This window comes from Oppia nitens, unplaced genomic scaffold (genome assembly GCF_028296485.1).
Source record: "Oppia nitens isolate AA-2021 unplaced genomic scaffold, nextdenovo-longstitch-racon4-pilon3 scaffold2_pilon_pilon_pilon, whole genome shotgun sequence".
Taxonomy (NCBI): Eukaryota; Metazoa; Arthropoda; class Arachnida; order Sarcoptiformes; family Oppiidae; genus Oppia; species Oppia nitens.
Window position 1 is genome coordinate 4,734,348 of NW_026533210.1, and position 17,408 is coordinate 4,751,755.

The window sequence follows — 17,408 nt, forward strand, 5'->3', positions numbered from 1 at the left end:
ATAATTTAAATAATCAATTAAACAATTGTAATCTTTTTTTTGCAAACAGATAGGGATGTTATGGTGGGTACTAAAGAAGGTATGGGTTATAATCCCCGAAATGAGATTTAAAATACTTTATTTTTGATTCTCGATTTTCATTTTATAATTATTTCCAAAAATATATTAATTTTACTTTAATACACAACAATATTTAATATTAATTAATTAATTATGTAAATTTACAGTACATTTAGAGATATCAAAACATTTTGTTTAAATATAAGTATTTTTATTTCGTATAAACTTTAATAAAATCTATTAAAAATTCTAAATATAAGTAAAAAATGATTTGATAATAAATATTGTACTAAAATGTATACAAATATACAATTAGTGTCACTTTTAAATTAAATCATTTAAATTTTAATTAATCTTTAGACTACTATGATGTGTATAAAATGTTTATATACAGTATATGGATAAATTATATAATAAATGACAATATATTATATTTTATAACATTAATCTAATAAAAATTTTAAATATTAATAACATTAACAAACTTAAAATATGTTTAAAATTGATTAATGTTTTGTTTTAAAGACTGTTAAAACAATTGATACGATTTTTAGAACAACACAAATCATTACTAATTGTATGAATTTATACCAAAACATAGTGCCATCGATTGCATACATTTCCAATATGGATGACACCTGTCCATCGGCACAGTTACCATAAATTGATATCAATGTGCATTCAAATCCCATTCTTGTAAATGACAATTCACTGATCCATTGAAGTGTAAAATGCAATTCACGAATAGCTATAAAATTATTGCTTAATATTCCACAATTAATAACAGAAAACAATAGCATTATTAATGCCAACTGATAATTGTTTTTAAAGATAATACAAGAAATTTGTGCTAAACTTTGAGAACATAGTATTGATATAAACAGTATTGTATAGTATATAAAATACATTTGAATATCGTATAAATTTATTATATAACAATAAGGTATAAGTATTAGAGTAGGTATTATGGCATAGGTTACGGTTTTAGCCAAAATAAATGCACTCGAGCTATACCAACCTAATTTATAAAAGATTATTATTAATTAGTAAATTAATGTAAAGTCAATTATTTTTTTAAAATAGTTATATTAATTTTAAATAAATACCATTAGATATCTCACGACACGATAGCTTAAACTCGTTGTGAAGTAATTGTAATGATAATACACTATCGGCTACTATTATTAAAGTATATATTACTATATTATACAAAAAATTTTGTTTAATCAAATATTGATTATCCAATTCAGTTAATACAATAAACCAACTGTCAATGGGAGCACTGGGATCCCGACAACCATCGGGTTCTGTAATCTCTTGTTTAAAGTTAAGTTTAATTATCACTGAAAACAGTATGTATGCAAATATCTCGAGAATTAACACAGAATATAAATGACGGACAAAATAACTGAGTGATCGCACCAATAGATAGTAGATATCAATTATACGAAATTGTTTTCTCATATTAATTAATAATTTCATTTGATTACAATTTTTCTCTAATATTTTGTTGTTGTTTTCGTAACACAATTGAAGTGTTTTAAAATCATTATGATTGACATCGGATGCAATTTTGAGTAGCACTTCATGTGGTAACTGATTGTCATCGTATGATATATTCAAATCTGTCAAATATTGTTTAAGATGTTGTGGTTGACCCAAATATAAGTCGTGTCCACATTTTCCTAATACATATATGTTGTCAAACATATTAAACAACTCGTAGTTTGGCTGATGAATGGATGTAATGATAGTTATCTGATGTTTATGACATAATTGTTTCATATGTGATATAATCTAAACAAAATATATATAATAATTTAATTAATTGATTTTTGTTATATCAATATTACTAACCACTTGTGCAGCACTACTATCTAATCCAGAGGTCGGTTCGTCAATCAACATGAGATCTGGTTTTATATGAGATGTCAGTTCACAAGCAATAACAATACGTTTCTGTTGTCCTCCACTACAAGTGTCGACACTGTTATGTCTGATGTCATCGATTCCCAGTTCAGTCATCAATGAATCGACTATTAAGTTATGATCCAATGTTTCCTTTATTAATGAGTTCTTCAGTTTTGATGCATATAATAGTGTTTGTCTGACAGTCAGTGACGATAGGATGTGTTCACTAATATCTTGTACTATAAAACATGTTTTATATTTTCCACTTTTCATATATATTTTACTTTCATTATTTAAAGTCTTTTTATTTTGTTTACTCAAACATTTTAATAGAGTAGTCTTTCCCGAACCGGACGGTCCCATCACAGCTGATATGGTATTTGTTTTAAAATATCCGTTCAGTTTAGTTAATATAATTTTTTTATTAATTAAATTTGTACTAATTTTATATGAAAGATCTCTAAATAATATAAATATATCCAGGTCATTATTTACTGATGACAATTGCATATGATTTATATTGTCCATTACAATTTGACACATAATATTATTTTGATTTTTATTATTATTATTTTCTTCATCGACATGATTCAGACTATTCTTATTATTGATTATTATAATTTGTTTGCTTTTATTTTTGAAATATTTTAAACTAATAGATAAACAATGTATTAAGTTATTAAATTTAATATATATAACTAAATAATCCAAACAACATAGTGTTAGATAACAATAGAGAAAATAATATAAACTATTGTAAAGCATATTATCGGTTAAATGTAAATCAGTTAACGGCAATGATTTTGTGTCACATCTATCGAGACCATAGATTATAACAACAAATGAATTATAAAATGGATAAACAAAATTCAAATTATTAATAAATTGTATTAAATCTGATTGTTTGTCAATACGAAACATCATATTACTATTAAGATAAAAAAGCATTATAAAAACTATAGTTATATAAAATATTAATGTAGTTTTTTTTGTTAATATTGTTGCAATAATTGACGAAAATTTTTGAGCACATAATATAAACATCAATAATATAATTGTCGCATAAATATGTTTGTCAATAGTATCAAGTTTAAAAACGTAGAAAAAATAAACAAGGTAAATAATAGCAAATATTGATGTCCATAAAGTATCGACAAATAGTTTACTTAAATAATATGTTGTTATTGAATACCAACCTAACAAATGTACAAATTTTTAACATAAAAATTTCAAAATTTCATTAATATAATTACCATTTTTATATTCAGATGATATAATTTTTGAATTTTGATAAACTGTATAAATAGTATATAAGCAAATAATAAGACACAATTTAAATGATGACATAAAAAGATATGATTGTGTCTGAAATAAAACATATGCTTCATATGTCATATCGGCGTATGTCTTGGCGTCCAAATAGTTACTGAAATCAATACAGCCATCAATGGTAGACATATCAGATGAAAAACATGTAACAAATATCATGTTTAACAGAAAATAAAACAAATATAATGTCCATGTGATCATCCATTGAGATATATAAACACTATGTATATGTCGTTTAATGTTAATAAATATATCATATAAATTAAGCCACGATTTTGTTTGATAAACAGATTGTGATTTCATTAGAATTAGATTATTATTAATATTATTAGTTATTTTTGTTTGTTTGTTATTATTAATATTAGGTATATCATTGCCATTGTAACTGAGTTTCATTAACATATCTAATGGAAACTGATTTTTATTGCATTCAATTTGATTATCAGTAATAAATTGGTATAAATTATTAGTAAAACCGGAGTATAATGTTTGTCCACCTTTTGCTAACACATAGATTGTGTCAAACATTTGATATAATTCATTGTTTGGTTGATGTATACTAATAATTATAGACATGTTATGATTGCGAGACAATTGTTTCAAACAAGAGATTACCTAATATTAAAGGATAATAAATAATTTATGAATAATTAAAAGTTTATTTAAAATAATACCATAATTGCTGAGTGTGTGTCCAAACCAGTTGTCGGTTCATCGATAAACAATAGGTATGGCTTACAAACTGATGTCAACTCTAAGCCAATACTTAAGCGTTTGATTTGACCGCCGCTACAGTTGTCTATCTTATTGTCTTTGATATCACTTATCAATAGTTCTTGCATTATATCCGAAACAATTTTTTTGTGGTCAACTTTTTGGTCATTATATTGAATCGGATTTTTCAATTTTGATGAATAAGTCAACGCTTGACTAACTGTTAATCCAGTCATTAGTCTTTGACTTTGATTTTGATATATAAAACATTTTCTAATATTTGTCACATTTTTATTGACATATATTTTTGATTCACTACTTATTATATAATTATTACTTGCATTCAAACATTTTAAAAGTTTTGACTTTCCCGATCCGGACGCTCCCATCAAAACATTCAACGATTTTTCATAAAATTCTCCCGAAATGCCCGACAATATTGTTGTTTCATTTTTGCCAAACAAAGACTTCACACTTACATTAAGATCTTTCCAAGCGATAGATATTTGATTATTTGTTAACATTTTTGATTGATTTTTACTATAAATTATTACTTATTAAATTGTTTACCCCAAAAAATTGATTTATTATTAATTATTTATTTTATTTTTATAAAGTCTTTTAATAATTTTTATTAAATGAAATTTGATTAAATATATCTATTCTACAGTAGTTAAATACTATTTTTTAAAAATCTGAACTATTGCCAAGGTTGCTTGTTTATCATAAGTTATAATAAAATAAATAAAATTAAAAAATAAATTAATCAAATAAAAGTCAATTTTATATTATGATGCGTTAAGCAATAATTTGATTACTAATAAGCAAATTGTTGTTATTTAAAGTCTAATAACAAATTTAATGTAAATAAAGTCAAAATCTATATTTCTATAATTTCTTTAATAAATTATTGTTATTATTAACTGAATATTACAATTCAATGATTGTTTTATTTATTTTTTGATAACTAAAATACTTGTTTAGTATCAAATGAAATTTGACTTTTTCTCAGTTAAAATCTAGATAATTACAGTACTAATAAATGTATTTTATATTATAAAATACAAAAACAAAGATTTTAATTTATGTTTAAAAATATTTCATAATATTTTTATTTCACAACAGATCGTATATTTGTATATAATATTTATATTGATGCCAATAGATGTCAACCCTACCCTTCCTAGTACTAACCCTTTCATACCTGATTGACCACTTGACTTACCTTTCCCTATATAAGCACCTGTAATACATCCGCATCGCTCTCTAACACTTTACCTTTTACTCAGTACACACCTGAGATATCATTACCAATTATTTTTATTATTTACACGTGTTTTACTATTTATTTGTTTTATTAATAAAGTTAGTTATTATTGTGCATTAACTCTTTGTGTATCATTTTAACAATATTGGTACTCTTATTGACGTCACCCGAACCAGCCGTCATCGTGATTCCCAGAATCACTCTGACTTCTACATTACCATAACTCACCCCGTCACCGTAAATCCCAACCTCACATTGAGTTCTATCCTCACAGTGAACCCCAAGCGTCACCCTGATTATCGACCTCATCGTGAGACCCGATCTTAAATAATAATAGCTTCAATTGGCGCACCGTCGGTAGGATAACCTCCGCAATCCAAAATTATTCTCCGCTCAGGTCACCGAATTCGAACACCGGAAATAACCGGAAATCAAACTGAAATGACTACAAGCACTTCTACAAATACAATGTCGGACGGATTCAATCAGAGTCGAAATAAACGCCCGGCTCTTGAAAAGTTTAATGGCCACAAAACTGTTATAAGAGCCGATCTCTGGATCGGACTCTTTGAAGTCGCAACAAGAGATTTAGCCGAAAGCGACCGAACCTATGAGCTTATGACATACCTAACTGACGATGCCTTGAATTGGTATGCAACCGAAATTGCCCCGAATATACTCACAATGACTTGGGCTGAAACACGAGGACAATTCATACAACGATTTGCATCTCAAAGAGAGGACGCCTTAATTCTTGCACAAGAAAGAAAACTAAACAACAATGAGACAGTTAAAGACTACTTTGATGAGAAAATGCGATTTCTACGACAGGCAGACCTCAACGACAACAATATCGTCGGACAACTCACTGCGGGAATGCCCGAGTCATATAAGGGTTACCTCTTGTGTGCCTTACCTAAAACTCACATAGAATGGTTAACATTGGCTCAGAGACTGGAATCATCTCGACTTTGTAGTCAATCTAAAATGAAGGAACTCAAATTGAGTACTCAGATTCAAGCTGACGCCCGTACTCAACCTGAATTTCGACGTCAAACATATGCTATGGCCGTACAACCGAATCGTCAAAACGAATCTGATAATCAACCTCCCGGTCCGTGCCGCAAATGCTCCCAAGCTGGTGTCACTGCTTGGCATTGGCATCGCGAGTGTCGTAGACAATGGCCAAATATCAGAAATTTGGCTACTCAACAGTCAGCAAATAATCCATTTGTCCAGACAAATCGACCAAATCAAGCATCATATAGAGATAGATTCAATGTGAATCCGCGACCTCAAGGCGTATCATATTTTACTGGAGACGATAATCAGTCTGAGGACATCATCGCTCAGGGAAACGCTTTGGGCGGTCGTCATTAACTGAGATCGCGGTACGGGTCAACGATATTCCTACTAAAGCAGTTATCGACTCTGGTGCTACCATAAACATAATGAGCACAGCTTTCGCCAGAGTACTCAACAAAACGCCTGACCCACGAACCGCTATTCCCGTTGCAGGAATCAATGGGATTTCTCAATCAGACGGCCGCCTAACAATCACTCTTCGCATCAACAAAACAGTACTTAAAGTGCACGCGCACGTCCTCAAAGACTCTCCCAAGCCATTCATCATGGGTGACGGCACCTGTGCTGACTTCGGCTTGCATCTCGACTTCAAACGGAAGCTCGTTACACAAGAAACCTCACTCTCGTCGCAAAGACAGCTCTGTCTCACTACAAGCCGACCAAAGATTTGCGGACTCAACGCGAGTCACATAAAAGTCAACATGACATCTACTCAATATGAATCTATTCCAATGTCTACACGACTCGTACTGAAACAGTACCCTCAATTATTTTCAGCGGATCCTAATGACGTGGGCCGCATTCCAAACGTATCTCATCACATTCGACTACTTCCTGAGCAGCAGCCAATACATCAACGACCTTATCGCCACTCGATCGCAGATCTCAACGAAATCAGAAGACAAATTAAAATACTACTCGACAAGAAACTAATCCGTCATTCAAAGTCTCCATTCGCTTCACCAGTAACACTCGCAAAGAAGAAAGATGGATCCGCGAGACTTTGTATTGACTATCGACGACTTAATTCTATCACAATCGACGAACGTGAACCTCTTCCCCGAATTCAAGACATTATTGACCAACTATCGAACTCACGTAGATTTACGTCACTCGATATGGCATGGGGCTATTGGCACGTCCCTATGAGTAACGAATCAATCGAACGCTCAGCATTTGTCACTCCCGACGGTCACTATGAGTGGCTTGTTCTTCCTTTTGGTCTCAAGAACGCTCCGCCAACATTTCAACGAATCATTCGACATGTATTGGGAGACCTACTAAACAATGGCGTGATACCATACCTCGACGACATAATAATCCACGCACCGGATCAGCGTTCGCATGACCTCTTATTGAATAAAGTACTTCAGCGTCTACGTGAAGCCAATGTTAGACTTCGTGAAGAGAAATGCAAATTCGCAGTGACTTCAGTAGAATATTTAGGTCACGTAATCGAAAACGGAACCGTATCTCCGGCACCATCTAAAAGTACAGCAATCCGCAATTATCCAACACCCAAAAACCAACACGATATCCAACAGTTCCTCGTGGAACTTCCTATGTGTAACTTTTACCACAGATTCATCAACAAGTACTCATCGATAGCTGAACCATTAACACGTTTGACACGTAAAGATAATCTGTTTATTTGGGGTACCGAACAAATCTCTGCTTTTAATACTCTCAAAGAGGCTCTATCAACACCGCCAGTGATGGCTATCTATAGAGATGATAAACCAGTAGTAATTCATACTGACGCCTGTAAAATTGGAATCGCAGCGATCCTCATGCAACCCGACGATGATGGGCATAAACGCGTAGTGTCGTACTACTCACGTAGAGTTAATATTCACGAAAGCAAATATACTACTTCCGAGCTTGAATGTTTAGCCGTTATTGAATCAATGGAAAGGTGGCATATATACGTTCACGGCAAACATGTTGACATCCACTCTGACCACTCAGCACTACAATGGCTATTGAATATCAAAATGACTTCAAATAATCGACTGTTTCGGTGGTCAGTAAGACTATCTGTTTATAACTATACAATTCATCACAGGCCCGGCGTTCGTAATCAGGCAGCGGATTCATTATCCCGTAATCCGGTAATATCGCTTCTTATTGATCAAAATCGTTTGAAAATGGCTCAACAAAAGCAAAACCCAATGACTCATAGTGAATCCGGAAATCATAATGAATTCGCAACTCATTATGAGTCTTGGAATCACATTGATTCAAAATGTCATATTGATGATAATGGGATAATAAGGTATAGACATAAAGGTCTCAACAGATACTACGTGCCTCCGACGTTACAAATAGAGGTTTTACGCCATTATCATGACGATATGGGACATCCGGGAATTGCCGCGACAACACAGCTGCTTACTGGACATTATTGGTGGCCATCGGTAGATGACAGTATAAAATCATACGTCAAAACTTGTAAAACTTGTCAATTAGTAAAACCTTCAAACAGGAAATCATTAGGACTCCTACAACCTATTCCAACACCGATTTTACCAAACATTTTATGGGCAATGGACACAATTGTCATGGGATCGACTGGAAGTGCAAAATCAAAATACATACAACTAATAGTCGATCATCATTCTCGGCACGTATGGACACAAGTAACCGCCGACAATAAAGCTAAAACTGTAGTCAGATTCATGAAGAATCTCATCGAACTCATAGGGAGGCCCGAACAACTCATTACCGACAGAGGAACTAATTTCATTTCAAAGACATTTGCTGAGTTCATATCGAAGCAAAACATAAATCACACGTTATCATCACCGTATCATCCTCAAGCCAATGGTTTATGTGAAAAAGCAAACCACATCATCATAACTAAACTTAAATCAACTCGACTCGATCAACCTAACAGACACTGGTCAAAGCTTCTACCTGAGGTCGTTGATCAATATAACCGAACACCACATGGAACAACAGGATACTCACCACAATTTTTACATTTTGGAATTCCATCTGACGCTCTCTGCGACACGAAATCTCTTGACATCGCTAGACAAGAGTCAATAAGACGCTCAGATGAAGACAAAGAAAAGCGAAAACAAATTCACAATGAATCCCACACAGCATCCAATTTCAAAACCGGAGATCTAGTTGTGCGCAAACTTGCAGCACATCATCCATCAAAACACAAGCTTTCACCTACAAATACGGGACCATATATCATCATCAGGAGTCTGGGTGATGAAACTTATGCTATTCGACCAACTCATGATGAATCCCCAGACACTTTATCCTACGTCGCGCACTCCAGTCAACTGAAGCCGTTCAACCTCCGTGCGAACGATAACGGCGGGGGAATGATGCCAATAGATGTCAACCCTACCCTTCCTAGTACTAACCCTTTCATACCTGATTGACCACTTGACTTACCTTTCCCTATATAAGCACCTGTAATACATCCGCATCGCTCTCTAACACTTTACCTTTTACTCAGTACACACCTGAGATATCATTACCAATTATTTTTATTATTTACACGTGTTTTACTATTTATTTGTTTTATTAATAAAGTTAGTTATTATTGTGCATTAACTCTTTGTGTATCATTTTAACAATATTGGTACTCTTATTGACGTCACCCGAACCAGCCGTCATCGTGATTCCCAGAATCACTCTGACTTCTACATTACCATAACTCACCCCGTCACCGTAAATCCCAACCTCACATTGAGTTCTATCCTCACAGTGAACCCCAAGCGTCACCCTGATTATCGACCTCATCGTGAGACCCGATCTTAAATAATAATAGCTTCAATATGTATATTTAATTATTTTATAATAAATTTTTTCATAAATAGGGTAGTATATCATATATTTTGAAGCCCCTATATGTAAATTGACTAATTTTAACATGGGTTAGTTGACAAAAAAATTCACCAGGATCAGCACCTGACGGAGCATAAAATTTTCAAAAAAACTATTTTTTTACAAACTGAACTAGGACAATCTATAGCACTGGTGATCAGTATAATGATTTCTGATTACTTTTGATTAAAATGCATTGTCGAAGCTTATGGTTTATTATAATATATTTGATCTAGCTCAAATACACTGTTACATATTAATTTTAATTAAGTGGTATATTTTATTTAATATTATATAAAAAAGGTTATTAAATTTGTGTATTATAATTTTTTTGTTTTTTATCTTGGTCAGTAATTATGTTTTTAAATAAGGGACCGTATAATAATCGTGATATCGCCTGATCTATAGTATTATAATGTGGTATTTTTGTTGTTGAATGAACTGATATAAACAACATTACTATTATACATTATATATATATATATATATTGTACTTATTTATTTATGCAATAAATATTATTCAAATGTTTCATTTTAACTATAGCATAATTTTATTTATATATAAATATTTTCAACAATTATAGACAATTGAAAATTATATAAATTAAATAAAGAATATATCATATTATTCTTTTAATTTGTAATATTAATATTGTTGTTTATTATTTATTTATAAATATCATATTACCGTAAATGTTAAATAGTAAAATTATGTATTTTTTAATAATGATAATCTATTTATTAGTATTGATAGTATTGATTAGCTTTAATATTTTATATATAAAAATAATTTTTTTTTAAACTTTACTTTTAAAATCAATATTATTAATTATAATGATAACAATTTAATAGTTATTTATTCATTAATACTTTAAGATAAAATTCATAATTACAATGAAATATTATTTTAAATGTTAATTTTATATATCTATTAATCTTAAATAATTAAATTAATTTTTTGAGTTGCATTGCTAACTGTATAACTGTTAATCAAATTATATATAAATAGATTATTAGCGTTATTAATTAAAAAGATTAATTAAACTTTTAAAAAATGCATTATTATTATATTTATAGAATTTTACAATATTAGTTCTAGTGTTTTAATTGCAAGTTTTAATAATCAAATTTTTTTAGATAACACGAGATAAAAATATTTAAACAAATAATAACAACTATTATAATATGTACTAATGTTATAAATATTGTTAGCATTTTATTTGATTGTTTAATTAGAAACTATTCGGTTAGATATCAAAGCAAATAAAAACAACAAAAATAATGACACAATCGATAGGTTTGTCGAAACGCCAGTTATGCAACCAATTGGTACAACAATTATCAGATATGTTAGTAGTAGTCGACCATCAAATACAAACAGTGAGACTCGTAAGCTATGAGAAAAAAGATATAAGCGATCAGTTACTAGATTTGATGATCAAAAAACACGTTGAAAAAGAGTCGAGTAATACATCTAATGTCGTTGAAGAGAAAAATGATGGACAACCGGTTCAAACAATCGAATGGGCCAAACGATACCAGCAATTGAATGACGAGACCAGACAACTGACCCACGAAATGGCCGATTGTTTTGTTGAATACAAACATCACATTCAATCACTTTTGAATATTTTCAAAGAAAATGTCAAAACTATTGAAGAATTGGAAGATTTGAGTAATAATTATACGGTTTTTAAAATATCTAATATTAGTTTTGTATATAATTTGTATTTAAAATATAAATAGCAAATGAATTGCGAAATGAATTGCCGGATAAATGTGAGAAAGAGGTCGAAGAAAAATGGGATGAAATGATCAATAAAATCAAAGTAGAGATCAATGATATACAGGAAGGTATCGACAAAATTGATAAAAATATTGAACAAAAACGAAAGTTTAGTCATATGTTTGGCGATATTGTTATTAAAAATACATAATTTATATTATATACCAGTTTATACTGTAAATTATTTTTCAATACAAATCATCTTAAATGTGTTTTATGTATTGTATTTATTTACAAAACTGTTATCAATAAAATAGCTCTTAATAGAGTTATAATGATTTTTTAAGAAATGATTTTTATAATAATAATTGTATTTTAAATATCTGCCACTTTTATTTATTAAATATATTTTATAAAAATTAATAAAAATTTTAGCTTAAACTTAACTGAAGTTTTAATATCTTAAATAAATTTTGATACAGTAGATAATTGATTTTTTTTTATACTGTATAATATTTCATTATCGTAAATGTTATTGCCATTATGATGGCAATGCCATATAAAGTGCTTTTTTAAAAAATGATTTAATTATATGATTATATTAGTTTAATTGAAAAGATTTTAATTAATAATTTAAAAATATAATTACCGAAAGTTATATATTTATTTTCATCATTTAGTTATAATTTAATTGTAATATCACGCGATTATAAAATTATTATAAATAATAATAATAATTGTCATTTGCATAAATTATAAATATTATTATGTTTTAAATAATTAATTACAAATCTATCAGTTGGGTATCAAACAACAAAAATAATGACCCAATTGGTAGGTCTGTCGAAAAGCCAGTTATGCAACCAATTGATACAACAATTATCAGATATGTTAGTAGTAGTCGACCATCAAATCCAAACAGTGAGACTCGTAAGCGATGAGAAAAAAGAAATAAGCGATCAGTTCGTCACTTTGATGGTTAAAATCTACAATAAAAAGCAGTCAAACAATACATCTACAGTCGTTGAAGAGGAAAAATATGACCAACCGATCCACACAAACGAATGGGCCATTGAATACAGGGAATTGAATGTCCAATCCAGACAACTAACCCACGATATGGCCGATGATTTTGTTGAATACATAAAACATATCAAATCTATTCTCAATATTTTCAAAAAACATATCAAAACTATTGAAAAACTAGAAGATTTAGGTAATAAAAAATATTATTTATTATTTAGTTATCTTAATATATCAATAATTAAAATTATTTTTATATACATATAAATAGTGATTGAATGGAAAAAGATCGGAGAATCTGATCGGAATGAGGAAGACGTCAAAGAGAAATGGGATGAACTGATTGATAGTATCATTAAACAGATCAATGAGTTGCAGGAAGTCATCGACAAAATTGCCAAAGATATTGAAAATCAACGAGAGTTTAGTCATATGTTTGGCGATATTGTTGTTAAAAATACATAAATTTGTATTATAAATACCAGTATATATGTACAGTATATACTCTATTATTTATCGATTAAATTTGTATTTTAGAAAATTATTTGCAATAAAATATTTATTGTCATAAATTCTTAATAAAACTATGATTTTATTAAAAATATTATGATTTTTATTAAATAATTGTATTTTAAATTTTTTAGCACTATCATCTATTACAGTTAAATATATTTTATAATATGAGTTAGTTTAAACTTAATATTAATTAATAAATAACTTATTAAATAAATTTAAACATTATGTGCTATAAATAATTTTATTTAAATTTTTGGGGATTCTATAGTTAGCTCCCACTTGTTGAGCACGCGATTATTATTTAATACAGTTTTAACGTTAAATTTACAAAATCGCACGTGACCTAACCTAACCTAAACTAAATTAAAATACATATAAATATATGGAAATAATAATCGCGTGCTCAACAAGTGGGAGCTATACTATAGAACAGCCAAATTTTTGACTAATAATTGTGATATAAACAGTCCCATTGATAATCAAACAAAGATATAATGTCTGAAACGATTGATCTCTCGAAACGTCAGATATGCTATCAATTGGTACAACAATTGTCTGAATTGTCTGTTGTAGTCGACCATCAAATTCAAACATTTAGAAGTGTTTGCATTGAAGACAAGGAAATAAAGGATCAGTATATTTCGTTTATGATTAAAAAACACAATCAATACCAGTCTAACAATACAATTACAGTCGATGAAGAAAATGATGAACAAAAGGAAGAAGAAGAAGATGAGGAAAAAGATGGAACTAATGGACAATCAGAAGACAAACAAATATTGGTCACAGAATTAGTAGATTTGATTAATGAGTACAGAGAAGAAATCGACAGTTTGTCCAATATTTTCGGTCAAATCAAAGAAAAATGCGAACAAAGTTTAAAAATTACAATAGATTTGATTAAACTGAATGAAAAAACAGAAGATTCACATAATGGTAGTCAACAAGAGATCGATGAAGAATGGGATGAACTGATCGATAGTATCAGAGCTGAACAAAATAGTGTTCAGAAAATTATTGATAATATTATTGATATTATTAATCAACAGAGACTATCAAGTCATCAATTGATCAAAAAAATTGTCAAAAATTCATGAATTTTTAATTTAAATCTTATTTTTGAACAAAATTGTTTGCTATAAAATATAGTTTTTTCTCTATGTTTTTTTGTTTTATTTTATTTTATATCGATTAAAAATTATTTGATTATAAACTTAATTAAGTTTTTAAACATTTTTTTTGTTAAACCCTCTATTATAATATTTATAGATTATTTTTTTCACTATTATTAGTATTAATTAATTTTACTTTACTTTATATGTTATCAAAATTTCGTATAATCTAAATATATAATATTATTGAATTTATACATTACGCGCTATTAAAATAATGATTTAATTTAAATATCTAATAAGTTATTGATTGATAGCTAATTGATATAATCAGTCAATTTATTTTCAATGAGCATAATGTCAGAAACGGTCGATCTATCTATGCGTCAGATATGCGACCAATTGGTACAACAATTATCGGATATGATTCCTATATTTGCCCATCAAATACAAACATTGAGACGTGTGTCCGATGAGGACCGGGAGGTACAAAAACAGTACGATTCGTTGATAATTAGAAAAATTAAAGAAAAACAGTTGAACAACAATAAAACAGTAGCTACTGGTGCTACAGGTGCTGATGAAAATGATAGCGAACCGGAAGACACAGAGGCTTTGGCCGTTGAGCTGATGGATATCGATGTTCATTACAGACAAAGTATTGAACAAATGGCCAATAATTATGATCTAATGAATGAACAAAATGCTAAAGTTATGGTTCTCTATAAAGAAAGGGTTAGACTTACGGCTGAAAAAGAGGATTTAGGTATTCATATATATATATATATAACTAAATTAATGACTTTATATTACGAAAAATATTTGTAAATTCATATCCAATTGATTTTATTATAGTAAGAAAGTTTGGCAAAGACTTATCGGATGTGACTCAGGAAGACTTAGACAACGAATGGAATCAATTGATTGATAATCTAAAGAATAGAATCAATAAATTACAGAAAAACATGGATGACGTCTGTGAAGACATTGATGATGAACGACAATCTAGCCATCAGTTTGGAGATATTATTGTCAAAAATACTTGATTTAAATTTAAGTCACTAAACAAAGTCAAAGAAATTATTTTATTTAAAAAAATTATTATTAAATCAAAATTTTTTTAAAAAAGATTTGTTACATAAAATAAACAAATATTGATAAATATTTACAAACAGTATTTTAATCATTATATTTTCAAATTTGTTTTATGGATTCTATATATGTGTGGAAATGTTTGGACTCGTTCAGCAAATATTGAAATATAAATCAATTGATGAAGTGATTCAAAGAGCAAATTCAACACAATATGGTTTAGGTTCGGTTATACTGACCAATGATTTAAATAAAGCACTGGTGTTTGCACAGGGAGTCAAAGCCGGATCGGTTTGGGTTAACTGTTACGATACGGCAGCGGTTAAGACACCGTTTGGCAGCTATAAGATGTCCAGTTATGGCCGTGAATTGGGCGAAGACGGTATACGGGAGTATACAGAGTGTAAGGCAGTGACCATTAGGATTCCCGTTAAAAATTCATAGATATATAACTAGTGCATTAAAAAATATTTATTTAAAAACTGAAAATATTCAATAAAATATTTGCTAAAAAATATCAAAATATTTATTTATTTGCTAAAAAATACCGAAATATTTATTTAAATATTTATTTTTGATTATCATTTTATGAAACGGTATATTCAATGTCACCAACAGTTTACACAAATCACTATTGAAATCATTTTTTTGGTGTTAGTAGTGAGTCTTGTACTGACACTTGTTTTGATCTCCAATTTTTCAATGATTTTTGATGACCAGTACTATTGATATGCATATATTTACAGTTTTATGTATTAATATTTTATTATATTTACGAAAAATGCTAAATATTTAATTAAATATTTTGTATGTATTTATATTTTAAATGTATATAATATTTAATTAAAATTTATTTATTTAATTAAATATATTTTCATTCACTATATATAACAGACTGTGTGTTTGTATATACATGTAGTTCCACACTATCTATGCAAAGTTTGCTGGTATACATGTGCGACACATATAATACTTTAAAATGTCATAATCACGAACTCCTGAAAGGAGTACGTATCTGAATTCTATATTTCCGTCCGTCCGCATTTTATTAAATTTTATATTTTTTACTTCAGATTTCGATTAAGCAACAAAAATAAGGTATAGGGGATCAGCATTAAAATTTTGATATCTCTTCGGGAAAATAGAGAAAATGCCGGCCAATGTACAAAAAATTTTAATTTATTATTTAATTCTTATATTGGAACTAAGCATCATAAATAAGTTATATGCAATTAGCATACTAATTTTTTTATCTTAAAGAAGATAAAAAATGAAACTTGAGTTAATAATTTTTAAATTTAGGTTAAATTTAGAATAAATATAATAATTTATTTTAGTTATTTTATATTAAATGAATAGTTGAGTTTATTTTGTCATACTGAGTCATTTGATACCCCACATGAATAAGATTTAGTTTATTTTGTCATACTGAGTCATTTGATACCCCACATGAATAAGATTTAGTTTATTTTGTCATACTGAGTCATTTGATACCCCACATGAATAAGATTTAGTTTATTTTGTCATTCTGAGTCATTTGAATCCCTATATGACTAAAAACGAGTTTTATTTGTCTTGCTGAAGAATTTGATTTTATTTAAATTAGGAGTTCGTATGGAAATGCTTTCTAGCATTCTCAACTGGTTTTTTATATATTTAATTTTGTCAATCAATTTATATTAACTTTTGATAACTAAAATTTGAAAATTATAATTATAATAAC

At 29.1% G+C, this 17,408-nt stretch overlaps 6 protein-coding genes across 6 annotated transcripts; 4 read left to right on the plus strand and 2 right to left on the minus strand.

The window, feature by feature from the left end:
- Window positions 1–1,228: 1,228 nt before the first annotated feature.
- LOC128955773 (ATP-binding cassette subfamily G member 4-like) lies at window positions 1,229–2,334 on the minus strand. Its single transcript, XM_054301448.1, has 4 exons — window positions 1,918–2,334; window positions 1,589–1,857; window positions 1,325–1,468; window positions 1,229–1,259 (listed from the first exon to the last, which is right to left on the minus strand). The coding sequence occupies exons 1-4, from the start codon at window positions 2,332–2,334 to the stop codon at window positions 1,229–1,231; spliced, it is 861 nt and encodes a 286-aa protein (XP_054157423.1).
- An 818-nt stretch (window positions 2,335–3,152) lies between these two features.
- LOC128955774 (ATP-binding cassette sub-family G member 1-like) lies at window positions 3,153–4,589 on the minus strand. The gene is made up of 3 exons (XM_054301449.1): window positions 3,975–4,589; window positions 3,589–3,915; window positions 3,153–3,167 (listed from the first exon to the last, which is right to left on the minus strand). Exons 1-3 carry the CDS (start codon window positions 4,536–4,538, stop codon window positions 3,153–3,155), a joined length of 906 nt encoding a protein of 301 aa, XP_054157424.1. The 5' UTR covers window positions 4,539–4,589.
- Window positions 4,590–11,444: 6,855 nt separating this feature from the next.
- LOC128955776 (uncharacterized) lies at window positions 11,445–12,153 on the plus strand. The gene is made up of 2 exons (XM_054301450.1): window positions 11,445–11,891; window positions 11,963–12,153. Exons 1-2 carry the CDS (start codon window positions 11,498–11,500, stop codon window positions 12,151–12,153), a joined length of 585 nt encoding a protein of 194 aa, XP_054157425.1. The 5' UTR covers window positions 11,445–11,497.
- Window positions 12,154–12,730: 577 nt separating this feature from the next.
- LOC128955777 (uncharacterized) lies at window positions 12,731–13,430 on the plus strand. The gene is made up of 2 exons (XM_054301451.1): window positions 12,731–13,158; window positions 13,237–13,430. Exons 1-2 carry the CDS (start codon window positions 12,765–12,767, stop codon window positions 13,428–13,430), a joined length of 588 nt encoding a protein of 195 aa, XP_054157426.1. The 5' UTR covers window positions 12,731–12,764.
- A 1,469-nt stretch (window positions 13,431–14,899) lies between these two features.
- On the plus strand, window positions 14,900–15,652 carry LOC128956175 (uncharacterized). Its single transcript, XM_054301858.1, has 2 exons — window positions 14,900–15,359; window positions 15,449–15,652. The coding sequence occupies exons 1-2, from the start codon at window positions 14,942–14,944 to the stop codon at window positions 15,637–15,639; spliced, it is 609 nt and encodes a 202-aa protein (XP_054157833.1). The 5' UTR covers window positions 14,900–14,941; the 3' UTR covers window positions 15,640–15,652.
- A 171-nt stretch (window positions 15,653–15,823) lies between these two features.
- LOC128955778 (aldehyde dehydrogenase, cytosolic 2-like) lies at window positions 15,824–16,129 on the plus strand. The gene has a single exon (XM_054301452.1). The coding sequence runs from the start codon at window positions 15,824–15,826 to the stop codon at window positions 16,127–16,129; it is 306 nt and encodes a 101-aa protein (XP_054157427.1).
- The last annotated feature ends 1,279 nt before the right edge of the window (window positions 16,130–17,408 follow it).

Bases quoted from the DNA above. Each gene is read 5' to 3' on its own strand.
- LOC128955777 (XM_054301451.1), top strand. From the start codon at position 12,765: ATGACCCAATTGGTAGGTCTGTCGAAAAGCCAGTTATGCAACCAATTG. The intron at 13,159-13,236 runs GTAATAAAAAAT...ACATATAAATAG, and splicing joins TGAAAAACTAGAAGATTTAG to TGATTGAATGGAAAAAGATC.
- LOC128955773 (XM_054301448.1), bottom strand. From the start codon at position 2,334: ATGGGACCGTCCGGTTCGGGAAAGACTACTCTATTAAAATGTTTGAGT. The intron at 1,858-1,917 runs GTTAGTAATATT...TATTTTGTTTAG, and splicing joins ATAGTAGTGCTGCACAAGTG to ATTATATCACATATGAAACA. The intron at 1,469-1,588 runs GTGTTACGAAAA...GCGATCACTCAG, and splicing joins GATTTTAAAACACTTCAATT to TTATTTTGTCCGTCATTTAT.
- LOC128956175 (XM_054301858.1), top strand. From the start codon at position 14,942: ATGAGCATAATGTCAGAAACGGTCGATCTATCTATGCGTCAGATATGC. The intron at 15,360-15,448 runs GTATTCATATAT...ATTTTATTATAG, and splicing joins GGCTGAAAAAGAGGATTTAG to TAAGAAAGTTTGGCAAAGAC.
- LOC128955776 (XM_054301450.1), top strand. From the start codon at position 11,498: ATGACACAATCGATAGGTTTGTCGAAACGCCAGTTATGCAACCAATTG. The intron at 11,892-11,962 runs GTAATAATTATA...AAATATAAATAG, and splicing joins TGAAGAATTGGAAGATTTGA to CAAATGAATTGCGAAATGAA.
- LOC128955774 (XM_054301449.1), bottom strand. From the start codon at position 4,538: ATGTTAACAAATAATCAAATATCTATCGCTTGGAAAGATCTTAATGTA. The intron at 3,916-3,974 runs GTATTATTTTAA...CTTTAATATTAG, and splicing joins ACACACACTCAGCAATTATG to GTAATCTCTTGTTTGAAACA.
- LOC128955778 (XM_054301452.1), top strand. From the start codon at position 15,824: ATGTTTGGACTCGTTCAGCAAATATTGAAATATAAATCAATTGATGAA.